Source organism: Mirounga angustirostris, unplaced genomic scaffold (genome assembly GCF_029215605.1).
Source record: "Mirounga angustirostris isolate CCGP_5_RB_7025 unplaced genomic scaffold, mMirAng1.0.hap1 SCAF_1, whole genome shotgun sequence".
NCBI lineage: Eukaryota > Metazoa > Chordata > Mammalia > Carnivora > Phocidae > Mirounga > Mirounga angustirostris.
Genome location: NW_026991709.1, coordinates 211,793,807 through 211,810,720, shown reverse-complemented (window position 1 = coordinate 211,810,720; position 16,914 = coordinate 211,793,807). Strand labels below are relative to the sequence as shown.

At 42.4% G+C, this 16,914-nt stretch overlaps 1 protein-coding gene across 2 annotated transcripts in view; it reads left to right on the top strand.

Moving 5' to 3' along the window:
• SAFB (scaffold attachment factor B) overlaps positions 1–16,914 on the top strand; it is a 36,644-nt gene that overhangs the window by 5,352 nt on the left and 14,378 nt on the right. For both annotated transcript variants that reach the window (XM_045863239.3, XM_045863242.3), the window contains exons 3-7: positions 9,420–9,484; positions 9,566–9,772; positions 12,492–12,554; positions 15,208–15,235; positions 16,181–16,691. In XM_045863239.3, the coding sequence (XP_045719195.1) occupies positions 9,420–9,484; positions 9,566–9,772; positions 12,492–12,554; positions 15,208–15,235; positions 16,181–16,691 (874 nt within the window). The remainder of the gene's footprint in view (positions 1–9,419; positions 9,485–9,565; positions 9,773–12,491; positions 12,555–15,207; positions 15,236–16,180; positions 16,692–16,914) is intronic.

Here is a 16,914-nt window from a genome sequence, read left to right as displayed (position 1 = left end):
ACTGGAAAATCACAGAAAGACAGACTGATGGAAAATAGAGCGTGTTGGACCTCTTTTTGTGTTTTCTTTTCTTTTTGATAAAAAAATTTGTTTTGTTTTTTAAATACAAGCATTAAGTGAAATGTAGAAGCTCCTTTTTTCCTAGTGAGGAGGTAACCCATTATTAGAAGGTTGGGCATACTTTCCCAGACTTTTATGTGTGTATGTGGTCTTTTAGAAATAAATATATAAAGGGGCGCCTGGGTGACTCAGTCGGTTAAGCGTCTGCCTTCGGCTCAGGTCATGATCCCAGGGTCTGGAGATCAAGCCCTGCATCCGGCTCCCTGCTCCTCGGGAAGCCTGCTTCTCTCTCTCCCACTCCACCTGCTTGTGTTCCCTCTCTTGCTGTCTCTCTCGCTGTCAAAAAAAAAAAAAAATATGCACATATATTTTCCTTAAGGAAAAGGTCTTAGTTTACAAAATATTTTTTAGATTGTTTTTTTCCCTTACCACATTAAGGACGTATCTCCATAGTGCCTGCAAGTATAAAAAGACCTTTTTTTAAACAGCTTATTGTAACGTTTCTTATCAATGTACCAGTTTGGTTCATCAGTCTCCTTTGTTATTAAACTGTTGAGATTTTTTTCCAGTTTTGACTTGGCATTTCCAGTTTTCAGTGCTGCCATGAACCAGAAATGTCTCTGTGTAAAGAAATACATTTTTGGGGGCACCTGGGTGGCTCAGTCGGTTACGCGGCTGCCTTCGGCTCAGGTCATGATCCCAGGGTCCTGGGATCGAGCCCCACATCAGGCTCCCTGCTCAGCGGAGAGCATGCTTTTTCCTCTCCCTCTCCCTGCTGTTCTGCCTACTTGTGCTCTCTGTCAAATAAATAAATAAAATCTTAAAAAAAAAAGGAATACATTTTTTGATAATTTTTTAAATATTTTATTTGAGAGAGAGTGAGCAAGAGAGCACAAGCAGTGGGGAGGGGCAGAGGCAAAGGGAGAAGCAGACTCCTAGCTGAGCAGGGAGCCTTACGCAGGACTCGATCCCCAGGACCCTTGGATCATGACCTGAGTCCAAAGCAGACGCTCAACTGACTGAGTCACCCAGGTGCCCTATTTTGTGATAACTTAATTAGAAGTATAATTACGGGGTCAAGGATATGTGCATTTTATTTTGAAATAGCTACTGACAAGTAGTTTTTCCAACCAGCTGTACTGCTAATATCTCCACCAACAACAGAGAGGGGGTGCCTGTTTAAATTCTCACTGAATGTTGAGGATTATTTATCTTGTTACGTGTTGCCTTTTACGTAGGAGAAAAGTATTATATTTATCTGCATTTTTCCACAGGTAAAATTTTAACTTACATCTCTTTACAGGTTAAACCGCTTCTGGTAATGGGCCATCTGTATTTTCTGAACTGCTTTTAATGCCCTTTGCCCACTTTTCTACTGAGTTTGTCTTACTGATGACTTCTGAGGGCTTGCTCTTTAAAATGTTGCAGTTGTTTTTTCCTAGTTTGTCATTTGACTTAACTTCTTCGTGATGTTATAGTCATTCAAGTTTTAATCTTTAATACAGGCTGCACTGTCAACCTGTCCTATATGGTTTCTAGACTTTATGTTGTGTTTTAAAAGGCCCTCCTTGGGGTGCCTGGGTGGTTCAGTCGGTTAAGCATCCAACTCTTGATTTCAGCCCATGTTATGATCTTGTGGGTGGTCGTGGGATGGAGCTCCGCGTCAGGCTCAGCGCAGAGTCGGCTTGAGATTCTCTCCCTCCCCTCCACTCCTGCACATTTGCACACTCTTTCTCTAAATAGATAAAAAATCTTTTTTTAAAGTTTAGTTATTTTATTTTATTTTATTTTTAAAGATTTTATTTATTTATTTGAGACCGAGAGCATGAGAGGGAGGAGGGTCAGAGGGAGAAGCAGACTCCCTGCCGAGCAGGGAGCCCGATGCGGGACTCGATCCCGGGACTCCAGGATCATGACCTGAGCCGAAGGCAGTCGCTTACCCAACTGAGCCACCCAGGCGCCCAAGTTTAGTTATTTTAAAAAGGTAAAAAAATAAAATGTCCTCCTTTGCTTTAAAATTATAAAAAGTATTCTACGTTCTACGTTGTAGAGTAATATTTATGGTTTTGTTTTTTTTAACTTGGATGTTGAGTTCATTTGGAATTTACTTTTGCATATGGTGTGAGGTAGGTAGGGATCAAAGTATGGACCATTTCTGACTGATTCTTTGTGCCTTTCCCCGGTCACACTCCCCTAAGCCCCCTAACACCCATCCCCCCCCAAAAAAAGTTTGTTATTACTTTATGATGGATTAGTTTTGCCTGTTATAGAACTTCATGTAAAATGAAACCATTCAATACAAACTCTTTTGTGTCTGGTTCTTTGCTTGGCATAATTTGTTCTATTCCTGAGCTTTACAGTACCTTTTGATATTTGGTACGGCAAGTATGTACATTCTACTGAATTATTTTCAACAACCTTTTACATATTAGCAAGAGTTTAATGAAAATAAGGTTCATTCTTCTGACCTGTTTGAAGAAACTGAAAATGCTTTGAAATCATACTGATTATTTTAATCACAATCCTAGAGTGTATGTCAGGCAATCTCAGCACTTCTCCAGAGTAGTTTCATACCAGTCATCTCTTAAGCAGAATCTTTTGAATTATCAGAACAGTAAACGTAACTGGAAAAGCGAAGTTTATGTTTGCTTTTTAGCTCTTTTCTGATCTTTGCTGCTGGGCTGTTTGTCTGTTTTGACACAGGTTAATATTAGGGCAAAGATGCAAGAATCAGAAAAAATTTTCATGTGTCCTTCATCCAGCCTCCTCAGATGTTATCATTTTACTAAACTTCTTTACCCTCCCCCCACCTCCTTATGTATGTATGTATGTTTTTTTTTTCATTTCTGAACTATTTCAGAACGAATGGCTGGCATGGGCCCCTTTGCCCCCCATACTGCGGTATTGCCTGACAGCAAGGGTATTACAGAGACCTAGTTGTCAAAATCAAGACATTAACATGGATACAGTTGCCAAAGCTGACATCTTCTTTAGATACTAGGTTCTTTATAGCTCAAAAGTTAAAATAATCCAGGGTCATGCATTGCATTCAGTTGTCATGTCTCTCTGGTTTCCTTTTATCTGGGGCAGTTTCTAAGACTTGTTGTGTTCCTGTATTGCCATTTTTGAAGCGTACAGACCATTTGTTTTGAAGGCTTTGAAGGTTTTTTGAATTGGGATTTATTTACTTGTTCATTTTTTCTCTCTCTCTCATTAGATTCAAATTATATACTTTTGTCAGCAGTACCAGAAACTTCACTCATCCTCCATATTCTCTTCCTCCGCTTATCCTCTGGAGGCACATGCTGTCCATTTGAGTAACTTAAAGTGCTGTTGGTCAGGTTTCTCCACTGGAAAGTTACTATCTTACCCTTTGTAATTGTATCTGTGGGGAAGATACCTTGAGACCTCTGTAAATATCTTATTCATCCTCAGCTAGTTTTAGCACCCACTGATTCTTATCCACTGGTGATTTTCTTTTTCTTTTCAGATTTTATTTATGTATTTGAGAGAGAGAGAGAGACCACATGAGAGGGGGGAGGGTCAGAGGGAGAAGCGGCTCCCTGCCAAGCAGGGAGCCCGATGCGGGACTCGATCCTGGGACTCCAGGATCATGACCTGAGCCGAAGGCAGTCACTTAACCAACTGAGCCACCCAGGCGCCCCTCCACTGGTGATTTTCTAAATTTATCATCCTGTCTACGTTTATTAGTTGGTTTTCTGCCATAAGGGATGGCTTGCCCTTCTTCCTTATTTATCAGTGAGAAACTTAGAGATTCTTACTTTGTAAATTATAAACCTTTGTGATGATTATTTTGATGTTCAGATTGTTCCAGTGAGAGCCCTTCAAGCTGACTTGTGTGTCTTTTTGACATACCCATATCACTCTTTGAGCACTTTGTTACTTTCTGGCAGAATAGAGTATTCCAGTCTCTTGTACTTTCCTGCTGAACCCTGGGAATCAGCCATTTCTTCTAGGCACCCTTGTTCTTTTTTGTGGAGAGTGGTACCTTGTAGGCCAGTGCTGGGTTTGTAAGGTCTGTTGGACTGACTATGCCTCATGAAATTAAATGCTGATGAAGCAATCAAATTAGCCAGTGACAGCTTCAGAAATGTGAAAAAAGTAAAGCCCTGGCTAATAAGAGCAGTGCACCAACTAAATTTGCTAGCTAGTTAAAATTGTTTATTAATTGATTCTCTTGGATTTTGCAGGTGGCAGTGATACTTGTGAGTCAAAGAGTTAAGCAAGATGGATATAAAAAAATCTATGTTTAGTGTTCTTAAGTGGCAAAATAAAAGTAAAAGGAAATATTTAAGACCTGTGACATAACTAATTTTGAGAAAGTTTTCGTAGATGTGATGATCTCATATTAGAAAGTTGTCGATTAGCCCCAAGCTGATCTAAAAAGAAAGTGTATAAGAATAACCAAAATTGGGGCCCCTGGGTGGCTCAGTTGTTAAGCGTCTGCCTTCGGCTCAGGTCATGATCCCAGAGTCCTGGGATCGAGCCCCGCATTGGGCTCCCCACATCAGGCTCCCTGCTTGGTGGGAAGCCTGCTTCTCCCTCCCCCGCTCCCACTGCTTGTGTTCCCTCTCTCGCTGTGTCTCTCTCTGTCAAATAAATAAAATCTTAAAAAAAAAAAAAAAGAATAAATAGTAAAAACAATTTTAAATATTCTAAATATTAAAAAGAATTTTAATAGTAGGACATCAAACAGTGGAAAGTTTGAAGATTTGTTCCTCTTAAAGGTGGCATTGGGGTTGCCTGGCTGGCTCAGTTGTTAGAGTGAGTAACTCTTCATCTCAGGGTTGTGAGTGCAAGCTCCATGTTGGGTGTGGAACCTATTTAAAAAATATATATTTTTAAAAATTTTATTTATTTATTTGATGCCAAGACCCTGGGATCATGACCTGAGCCGAAGGCAGACGCTTAACAACTGAGCCACCCAGGCGCCCCTAAAATTTTTTTTTTTAAGGTGGCTCTAAGGATTTTTCAGTAGATGATGCTGGAACAGTTGGCTGTCTATCTGATGGTGGGGAAAGGTCTGTTCTTCCTCCTTCCATGGCAAATAGAAATTCTGGCTAGGATAGCACTTTCATAGTCACCGTGGTGAGGGAGACCTGAAATGACACTAAAAGCAAGACAAAAAGGCAAACTCAGCTGCATAAAAGGTTTAATCCTCTCAGCAAAAGACATAAATAATTCAGATGCAACAGGCTTAGAAAAAAGTATTGTAGAATATGAATATTTAGAAACCGTTAAGTATTCTTACATCTCAGTAAAGAAAACATGCAGTCCGGTTGGCAAGTGGAGACTATGAATAAGCAGTTCACAGATAAAATAAAAACAAACATGACCTGTATACAAAAAAAGGTTATCTTGCTAGTAATTGAAGGAAAGCATATAAAAATAGAATTATCATTTTTGTCTCTTATGTTTATAAAAATTTATACTGTTCCTAATATCCCATATTAGCAAGGATGTGAGGAAATGGGCAGTTGTTGGATATGGTAAATTAATAAAGCCTCTTTGCACTGGGGTCACTAAACTAAGCAACGTTCGCAGTAGGAAGTAAAAGATGGGGATGGATTAATATGTAGTGCAAGAAAATATTTATGAGCATGAATCTTTTATTAGTGAAGTAAAATTGACAGTGAAATGAGTGTGACTCTTTGAGTGGATAATTACATAAATGTATTTGTATAATCAAATACGTTTTAAAAGTAACGACCTGCCCACATGCATTAGGCCACTCGGGGTGCTGTGTTGGAATCCGAGCAGAAGTCCGAGGAGGCAGTCTAACCGGTGCGTTTGGAGATGATCCCTGAGGCAGAAGTACAGCCAGGAAGAGGAGCTGGCTAGAGACAGGGTAGGGATGCCAGAGCAGGGCAAGTAGAGCCTTAGAGTTTGGAGGCTGGGAACGAAGAGGACCTTCCTCTGGAGAAAGGATTTGAGCGGCACCTTTTCCCTTGGTACTAAAGACCGCATTCTGGTTTATTCTAGATAGCTGTATTTTTCATTCAAATCAATTCTGCATTGGCTTAAGCGCATTTTTTTCCTTTTTAGAAAGTAGGGTGCCTTGAGGCACCTGGGTGGCTCAGTCGTTACGCGTCTGCCTTCAGCTCAGGTCATGATCCCAGAGTCGTGGGATCGAGCCCCACAGCGGGCTCCCTGCTCCACGGGAGGCCTGCTTCTCCCTCTCCCACTCCCCCTGCTTGTGTTCCCTCTCTCGCTGTCTCTCTCTCTCTGTCAAATAAATAAATAAGATCTTTAAAAAAAAAAAGAAAGAAAAAGAAAGTTGGGTGCCTTTTCCCAAATAGTGCTTCTTGATAAGCTTCCCAGCCAGGGTTATGTTTTCTATATATACCGAAAATTAATTTTTTTTTATAGGGGTTGTTTTTGGTTTTCTTTAAAGATTTTATTTATTTGACAGAGATAGTGAAAGAGGGAGCACAAGCACGGGGGAGCTGGAGAGGGAGAAGCAGACTCCCTGCTGAGCTAGGAGCCTGATGCAGGGCTCCATCCCAGGACCCTGGGCTTATGACCTGAGCTGAAGGCAGACGCTTAACCATCTGAGCCACCCAGGCGCCCCAAGACTAAATGATTTTAAGACCATGAATTCCATTGACATTTCTGGTCCTTTCTTACTTGAGAGCATTTCCCCCTCCCCCAAGAGGTTTAGGCTGCCGTGTATCTGTGCTACTGCTCTGGAGCAAAGGTGGTTGTGAAAGTGGAAAACTGATTTTGCTTGTTGGAAACCTGCTGCCTCTCTTGTGAAAGGGAGAGAGAAAGAAAGGGTTGCAAGTTTGTGGTGACCTACTTAGGTTTTTCCTAGTAACTGGGATAGAACTGGATAAAACCAATGTATATATTCTAGAATGATACTAGCTTTATCAAATATAAATCTGTGGAAATGCTGCTGGTGCAACTTCCTGGTATATTTACATAGAGACCATTGAGGTGAGTTCAGACATTTTTTAAAGCTCAAGGCATATTTTGTCTTAGATATTACAAAATGGCAGTGGTGTTCCCAGCCAGCCACTAAGGCTATTTGCACATAATGTATTGAATTCTACTATTAGTGTCATGATCTATGTTTTTAAATAATATATTCCTGAAAAACCTTTCAGATTTCCTGAAAGATATTTCTGAATGAAATTAGAATATGGAAATATCAGGGGTTCCTGGGTGGCTTAGTCGGTTGGGCGTCTGCCTTCAGCTCAGGTCATGATCCCAGGGTCCTGGGATCAAGCCCCGCATCGGGCTCCCTGCTCCGTGGGAAGCCGGCTTCTCCCTCTCCCACTCCCCCTGCTTGTGTTCCTGCTCTCGCTGTCTCTCTGTCAAATAAATAAATAAATATAATCTTTAAAAAAAAAAAACCAAACTCAGTTATGGTATAAATGATTAGGTTTGGGTTTTTTGTCTTCCTTCTCCCGCCTTTTTTTGCCCTGAATATTACACATTTCATATACTTACAAGTTTAATCCTAAAATATAAGCAAGTTAATGTCTATTTCTCTTATATTTCTTGAAAAAACACTTAATGGCCTTAAGAAATCCATCTTCAGGTTGGGAAGAAGGTCTTGAGGGAAGTGAGGGTTTTTTTTGTTTTGTGACTAAGTCACAAAAGAAGTTGAGCATTGCCTTTGTGATAAGGAGCTATAGCTCCAAAGCATGTAACCTTACTGGGTACTACACTGCTTTTGAGACATGGTCTCGTATTTCATACGTGGGATTTTATTCTTCACAATGAAAAGAGTCAATCAGTTTAATTTTAGCGGGCCTGTTCTTAGATCAAAATTTTCACTTTTCCCCTACATTTTTCATGATTATCGTGGCTAGTGATTTCCATTTTCTCTTCAGCCGTGGCATTTCTATTATCCTTTACATATTTCTATTTTTTTTTAAATTCATCCTTATAATTAATACAAAAAATAAAGGCAAATCTCCACATAAAATGCTATTTAGATGAATGTGCCAATGTGCCTGCCCACTGTGAACTGTTGTCTTCAGAACAGATTGTGAATGTTCTAAAATTAATCTCTCCGTAAGAAATACTAAAAGGTTGAGTGAAGGAAGTTAAGGGGAAATTATTTCCTCATTTTTCAAAGCAACGGAGTCAAATCTGTCTAAAAACTGTAATGTGAGCCAGAAAATGAGTCCAGCCTCCTGAACAAAAATACTCAACCTAAGGATAAATTCAGGTTAAAAAGGTATTCCTTTTTGCCTAGAACATTGGCAAGGGTAAGAAATAAAGCTGGTTTTAACAGATTCAGAAAGATTGGCACTTGTATTCATTGTTGATGGAACTGTATGAATTGGAACAACCTTCCTCTGGGGCATCTTGATGATATGTGGGTTCTTTGTTTTTAATAAAAGTCTTAAAAATATACACACCCTTTGTCTTAGGAATGCCATTTCTAGAAATATGCTCTAAAATGGTAATTGCCTATGTACGAAAAGAACTGCCAGGATGTTCATCTTTATAAGCATTTTCTTGAATTTCCACGCATACGTATTAATTAGATCAATGGTGGTATCTATATAATGCTGTTAAAGAATATGGAAATAAGTTCATAACATAGTAAGTGACAAGATCACAGAATGATGGTACAGTGTCATTTTATACAGTAAATACAGTGCATGTATATACATAGCAGAATAGAGGAGGATGTCTGTATGTCATTATAACATGGGGGCTATAACTAGGTGGTAAAATTACGAATGGCTTTTCTTACTGCTTATTTATAGTTTGTTGTGTCAGTTTCTATGGGAAAATATGCCCCATGTTTGTTTGTTGGTTTTTTTTTTTAATAAGTTTTATTTATTTGACAGAGACAAAGCGGGAACACAAGGAGGGGGAGGGGCAGAGGGAGAAGCAGGCTCCCCGCTGAGCCAGGAGCCCGATGTGGGGCTCGATCCCAGGACCCTGGGATCATGACCTGAGCCGAAGGCAGACGCTTAATCACTGAGCCACCCAGGCGCCCCTATGCCCCATGTTTCTTAACTAAAAAACAGCACACTGTATGAAATACTGTCTTCCCCACAGCCAAAGCTACTTGACGCAATGGCCAGGCATTAAAACAGGTCTGATCTGCCTTCACCTTACTAAGTACTCATTTCCAGCTCCTTATACTTGCACAGCCACTTGATGAGAACAGAACCTCTTCTGCTTGAGGGGGACGGGGGCGCGGGCTGCTCTGTCCCGAAAGGCCTTTACCCTTCCAGGATTACCATTTCTAAATTGGGAAGTGCTACAGGTGTTGGTGTCTGCTTCTGTGATGCTTAGGGCCTGTAAAAGTTACTGCTTCTGGAAGATACAGATCATTGATCTGGTGCTGTAAACTATTCTCTCTTCAGGGCGTAAACCAGAAGAAGAGGGTGTGGAAGACAATGGGCTGGAGGAAAACTCTGGGGATGGACAGGTATGTGCAGCCTTGTCAGTGAATCAACTTGGTGGATGACCTACGGCAGTCATGTGATGGTTGTGTTTTGTTTTGTCACAGGAGGATGTTGAAACTAGTTTGGAGAACTTGCAAGACATTGACATGATGGATATCAGTGTATTGGATGAAGCAGAAATCGATAATGGAAGTGTTGCAGACTGTGTAGAAGACGATGATGCAGATAACCTCCCAGAGTCCCTGTCCGATAGTAGAGAGCTAGTCGAGGGAGAAATGAAAGAGCTTCCTGAGCAGCTTCAAGAACATGCTGTAGGTAACTCGGCAGTGTCTCTCTCTAGGATGCACCGTGAATGTATCCGTTCCTCAAATGTCCTGAGAGATGATAAGGTTTATATTTGGAATTGAGCTCTTTTACTGCTAGTTCAGTGGGATGGTGCTTAATCTGTTCACGTGTAAAATCCAGACAATCTGAAAACACTTTGTTGAGAAGTGTCTCGGTGAGATCCAGGAGTATGTGCTGTTTGCATAATGCATCATTAAACATTTCAGGGACGCTCTCAGAGACCTTCCTATTACAGGAGCTTGGTCTGTGGTGGTATGGTTCGCATGCCTTGAAAATAGCAAAATAGAGGTTGAAAGTTGACCTTTTCCTGATAGCTGATCCGTGCCTTCCTCCTAGTCAGCGTTTCATAAAATAAGCTTTGACACGGTCTTCAGAGCTTTAGTTTTTTTCATTTTAGAAAAAAATCTAATTATACTACAATTATAATGGGTACTATTTATTGAATTCAGTTTGCCAGGCATTAGGCAGATGTCCTTCAATACTTTAACAAGAACAGGGCATATGTAGATGATATTTTGCCGATTTTCCACTTGAGGAAATCCGGGAGTAAAGAGGTAAAGAAGTCTCTCCAGGCAGCCCACAGCTCCGAAGAGAATAAGAATTAAGACCAGGCTAAGTCCAGAGTCTGCTTTAACTCCTACATTGTGTTGACTTGGTGCAGATAATTTGTTGGATTATTTCTGTGAGGATGAGTGTTTGTCGGGTAGACCGAAAAGGCAGTGAAAATCAGCAGCTGTTAGGCATCTCAGTAGCAATCCTTACATGTTGGTTCCTGGGAGGTACCTTGATTTCTTAGTGGCTCTCAGATCTCTTGCAGTGAGTATATCGAGTTGCCCCAAGGGAAAGAAGCCCTGTTTTCTGCTAGTGGATCCGCTCTTGCCATTCGTTAGAATATTTTTGCATTTCCTCTTAGAACTGATTCTGAGTATCCTGAGAGGTAGTAGTTTGTCATCTTTGAGTGGGGAGTTTGATTTTGAGAATTGACTGTCATTTTGATACAAATAGGGTGTGTAATTTTATTTTTCGGTGTAAGTCTCATTTGCTGGCTTCGTAGAAAGTACCCAAAACACTAGAGCAGTGACACAAAGTACATACCCTTCCTTATTAGCTGCTCTTTCTGAAGGCTGTTTTTCCCCCCTGACTAGAAAATAATACCTTCAGTCATAAAAGTCTGGAAACATCCTACATGTTTGCCAGTGATGGTTAATTAAAATTGGTGAAAGTAGGGTAAGTTAAGAATTGAAGGCCGTTCACTAGAGGTCTCACAATTTGCTGAGTGACCTTGGGCAAATTACTTAACCTCTCTGGACCTCACTTGTAAAAATAATAGGTTTTGGGAGGATTGAATAGATGAACATTTATTAGTAGCTTAGATCTAAAGTCATCAAACGGGCCAACAGCTGTTGGAACATAGCCATACCTGTTTTGGCAGTCGTCCGTGACATCTGATTTCTCAAACAATAGAGTAGTCATGACAGAGACCATCTGGCCTGCAAAGTCTCAAATATTTACTGTCTGGCCCTTGGTAGGAAGAGTTTGCTGACCCTGGTTTGGAACTGTGCCTGGCATATAGCAACACCATGGGGCTGTTGTTGTTACTGTAAAATTGTAGTAGTATTTCTAGTAACACAATTGTTACTGTTACATAACCACGTAAATGAGATAAGTAGGTTCATAAGAACTAAAGCAGTTGTCACAAGGGAGGCGGAAATAGGGCAGGGGACAGAAAGTGCTGCCGCTCAGCGCACAGAGAAAGGAGGGGTGGTCTTGCCCGCATGTGTGCAGCGCTCTTTGTGAGCATGTACTGACTGTCCGCAGACGGTTGCATCAGGGGAGGGAAGGGGTGGCGCAAGGGTGGTTTCCTAGTCGGGTAAACGTAGTATAGCCACGCATGTTGTTGCTAAAGTACTTGAAAATTACCCCCCCTCCCTAAAATATAACCACCTTGGGGCTTCACAGCAAGCAGTTTAAACTATTTTGGTTCTCACAACAGTAATATTATGAACCTCCCTTATGTGTGTGGGGAATCCCCACCTTATTGGGGAGAGCTCACCTTTTGGAATAGAAGGTCAACATACCAGTCATTTTTCCCCAACAGAGGGGCCTCCGTGGGCCACCTGCCTTGGCAGTCCTGTGTTCCTGTCCCCACACTCCAGTTTGGAAATTGATGAGGCTAAGAGGCCGGTGCTCAGACATGCCATCTCGGTCTTGGCCAGAATCACCTTGGGGCAGCGGGCTCAGTAGCAGTAGCGTTCGGGCTTGGAGAAGTGGTGGTGGCCCCAGAAATCCCAAGAATCCATTCTGCAGTCTGTTTCTGGACCTTGTTCACAGAAGAGCAGCCCCCAAACCTAGTGTTCCAACTGACTTGGGAGAGTCTGTGTACTCTTTAGTTTTAATCTCTTTTCTGCTTAACTTAAACTTTGTTTTTCTTTCTTCGCTTGGCTTATATCTTAAAACCCTCAGTGCTACCATAGTGGGTCTCCCAGTCTGTTTGCAAGTACTATATACATTTATAACATTTTTTTAAATCGAGGTGAAGTCAAGCTATAATGCTGTTTGGATTCCTGCATCATGTTTGGAATTTTGTCATAAGTGATTTTCATGGTTATTACTTTTCATTTTACAGATGTACTGTCATGTTACCTAATACTGACATTGTAAACTGTATTTTTGTTTATTTTACAGATCGAAGACAAAGAAACCCTAAATAATTTAGATACTTCATCATCTGACTTCACTATATTACAGGTAAATTATATGTCTCAGTAATTTTAGAATCAAAGGTTAGACTACCATTTCTGGAGACCACTTCAGATGTTGTATGGCCTTCCCAAGTAAAAGTCATTACAAGGTTTGTTTGACCTATTGGCATTTTCAGAGGGCTTCGTTTTCCACTTTCCCCAAATACAACATGCTTACTACAAAGGACTCATCGTCGTGGCTTCCCCTACCAGCACTGTGGCTTATCTATAGCTGGGAGGAGGGCCTGTCTGGGGACGTTCTTGTTGATTTTGACTGCTGGGGGAAGAACTGCCTGTCTGATCTGTTCTGGGTGGCATTCTCTGCAGAAAGACTAAGGGGAGATGGTGGCGGGGGTTGGGGGAGCACTCTCTACCTAGGAGATATTATTGGGGTCCAGGTGAGGACTCAGGAGGGTGGGGCGGCGAGAACACAGACATCACAGCTGGGAAAGGTGGCATCTTGGGGGGTCTGGTTCTGCCTTTGGGAATTTTTCTCATAGAAAATGCACAGATTTCCTTTGATGACTTTATCGTCTTGACTGTATCATCTGTGTAAATATTAAATCTTAGATGAGAACAAATGAGATGTGGACTAACTTTCAGGTAGGATTTACATAAATGTGGGTCTTGAGTTACCTTTTAATTTTTCTGCCAGCCTGCCTAGATATATAAACCATTGGAATAAACTTAGCTGGATAGCTATCTGATTTTCTTCGTTGGATTGGAAAGTTTTGCAAGGAAATGAAAATACAGTCAGTTTTTGCCAGTGTTTATTTTTGTTTTGGGGGGTTTTTTTTGTTGTCATATTTCATTCACCTGTATGCTTAATTAGAAATCCTCTTTCAGATGCAATCTCCATTTGCTTCAGCCAGGCAAGGGCAAGGTTAGTTATTGGCAAGTCAGAAACCCAGCTTCAAGGAGTGTACAAACCTCAAGAAAGCATGGTGGAACCCAGCCTACCTTTAGGGCTGATGTCTCTCTCCAGCTGCAAAGTGACACCATCCATTCCTGGCTCCGAAAGGAAAGGAGGAGCTGGGTGTCATTTTCTCAAGTCTTTCTAGGTCCAAGACTCCTGTGTTAAAGTGGGAAATACGTAAACCCTTCCAGAGACAAACAGGGATAGATTTGTTTCTCTCTGGAGAAAGTTAAAGGAGAGAATTCTGCCTAGAATGATCTTTGGCTTTAGTAGTGGGGTTAAATCTCAGAGTGGGGTACGTTGCATGAAAACAAAATACATAGAATGAAGGTGTGAGGAAAGTGAACAGTTTCCTGGGGCTTTTCAGAATGGCAGGCCAGCTCCCAATGAAGGTGTGGACCTCCCGCCCCCATGTCCCAGGCGTGTGTTCGTGCCTGTGGTATGTCGGGCGTGCGTGCAGAGATGAATGTCGCCATCCTCACAGGGCCTTTCCTCCCTGTGTGAAGTACACACCAGCCATGTTGGGAAGAGACCTGGGCTGACCTGGACTCCTGCTCACACAGCCATTGTGCAGAATGTGGCTCTGCTTTGTATCCTTAAGGCAGTTTGTCAGCCATTCTGTGCCAGTCTCCCAGAGGAAGGATGATACTAAGAGTACCAACCTGTTAGGGCTGTCTGATGATTAACGTGTGTGTGTAAAGGGCTTAAATACGTGCCTGGAACCTAGTCAGCGCTCATCAGTATTGGCTGGAATTCCAGGATGAAGTGCCTCATGCAGAGGGTCTGTAGGCACTGAGGACCCCATAGTGAGGGAAAGGCTCTTCCTTAGTGGGGCAGCCTCTGAAGCCATTAGGAGAAACCTTTCTAGGAGGAGATGGCCCCTGAGCTAAGTGCTGGGGGATGTGTGGGACTCAGCTGGGGGTGAGGAGGGGTATAGATGGACCTGTCAGGAGAGAGTTGGTGTGAGGGGCCATTGCCAAAGGCCATAGGCCACGGAGGAACCGTGTGCTCACCATGGTGGCAGATGGATAGGGAAGGGATGGTAAAACCGGATGCCGTTGGAGGCGAGGAACAGCAGTGGTCTGGATTGCTAGGGCTTCCTGGGAAGGGTTTGGGGATGTTTAGGGATTAGAGGTGGCACAGTGGAAACGCCGGTGGGAGAGATAAGGGAGGAGTAGTGTGTAATCCTGGAAAGAGCGCTCAGGTGACCAGGTGCAGGCATGGTAGGACCATGAGAACTGAGAGCAGGGGTCAAACCACCTGTGCCTTTATTCCCTCACTCTCTGAAAATTTCAGCAGTTCATCTACAGTAAGTGAAAAAAAAAGATAAATGTCAGGCATTCTGTTACACACTACATGTGGACAAAAACACTGCCCTCTTGGCTTTTTTAAGAGTTCGGTCTAGGGGGACAGACGGGCATGTGATGCAGTCATTGCCATGGAAAGTGATAATGTTGCCAGGCGCTGGAGACATGAGGCAGCACAAACAGGAGCAAACGCCAGATCCCAGGCCCCTTGAGAGCAGCCCAGGCGGAGGGGGTGGGCTGGGGTTTGGGGCAGAGGCAAGCGAGGTGCGGTGTCGTGTGTGGGCTCTGTCCTGAATGTGAGTAGGTTCTCCGCCTGTTGTGTTTGTGAGTTTCTTAGTCTGTGTTTTAGAAATTCCCTTTTTAGTTACAGCTTTTGGTGTAAAGAAGCTGTAGGTTTCATTCATCTGGCACAGTCTTATTTATGTTTTTTGTTGCAGGAAATTGAAGAGCCATCCTTGGAGCCAGGTACTGTTAAACGAAAAACTTACCAGCGGGGGTTTGGAACCATTCTAGCTTTCCACCTTCTCTAATTTAAATTCTTTAATTTTAAAAAGTTGCCTTACTGTAGTATACATTGTTCTAAAGGTTTACGATCCAGAACATACCAGGATCATAGAGATTGGAAACCCAGCCATATCACCAGATCTGTGAAAGTGGCTCACTTCTCATGTTACAGAACGTTTGATGAGATGAAACGATCTCATGCCTTTTTAAACGTAAACGGCACTTAAACGAACGTAGAAAGAGTTTGCATGATGCCTCTCACGAGCTAATACCCGTGCTCCCCACAAAACAGATCTTGTGATATTGGGCAGTGTCTTAACTTTGTGGTTTTTAATTCAGGCAGTGCAGGTAGCTGTAGGGAGATGCATTTTAACACATTGAGACATAACTGGATTCCAGAAGAGGAAAGAGTTTCTTCATGAGAATTCCAAACAAATGCTATTCACTTTCTGGACTGCAAATATCTCAGAGCACCGATGGAAGAGATTCTGGTTTTCATGTTGGACTGTTCTGTTAAAAGAAATTCAAAGAAAGTTGGAAATTGAGCTATTCAGTGAATGGTGATACATTCAGTTAAGCACCTTGGACTTTGGAAGCTAAATTCGGAAGAGTCCTGTGTAAACGACGACAGAATGAAGACTGTCAAGAATCAGCCAGAAGGTTTTGGGGGTTAAATCTCTGGGATGCTTTTCTCTTCCATGTAGCGTAGCGGCTTCCTGTAGCAGTCGGTTGGAGCGCAGGTAGTGTAAACCGGTGTAACTTTGTGTACCCGCGGGTTTTCCAATCTCTGTGTAGCTAGCAGTTCTCTTCGTGTTAGTGTGGCAGCCGTGCCAGTTCCGCATTTGTGATTGCTTTATTTCCCTGGTAATTAAACCTTGTGCCATTCTATTCCTGTTAAATCCGTAGAAAATGAGAAAATACTCGACATTTTGGGGGAAACTTGTAAATCTGAGCCAGTAAAAGAAGAAGGTTCCGAGCTGGAGCAGCCCTTTGCACAGGATACAAGTAGCGTGGGGCCAGACAGAAAGCTTGCGGAGGAAGAGGACCTTTTTGGCAGCGCCCATCCGGAGGAGGGTGATTTAGATTTGGCCAGCGAGTCAACAGCACAAGCTCAGTCGAGCAGGGCAGACACCCTGTTAGCGGTAGTGAAAAGGGAGCCCGTGGAGCAGCCAGGCGATGGCGCGCGGACGGACTGTGAGCCTGTAGGGCTAGAGAAGCCAGTTGAGCAGAGTAGTAAAGCCTCAGAGCACACGGAAGCCTCTAGCGAGGAGGCCGCGGAAGCGCCCCCGGAAGCCTCAAGCCCAGGCCCCAGAGATAGCAAAGAAGACGTGAAGAAGTTTGCTTTTGAAGCTTGTAATGAAGTCCCTCCGGCTCCTAAAGAGTCCTCAGCCAGTGAGGGCGCTGATCAGAAAATGAGGTTTGTTTTTTCTCAGTTTTAGACCAGACGCTATCTCCTTTTCATTGGTCATTTAATGACACACATAAGCTGTTTTTTCTGCAATTGGCCAGCCAGACTGATGCAATTGTAGTTTACTTCTAAGCAATGTTTTATTTCTCTTTGTTTATTTTAAACTGATTACATAATCTTTTTTCTTTTCTCAACCTATCATGGTTGTTTTCTTTAAATCTTCCTAATTATC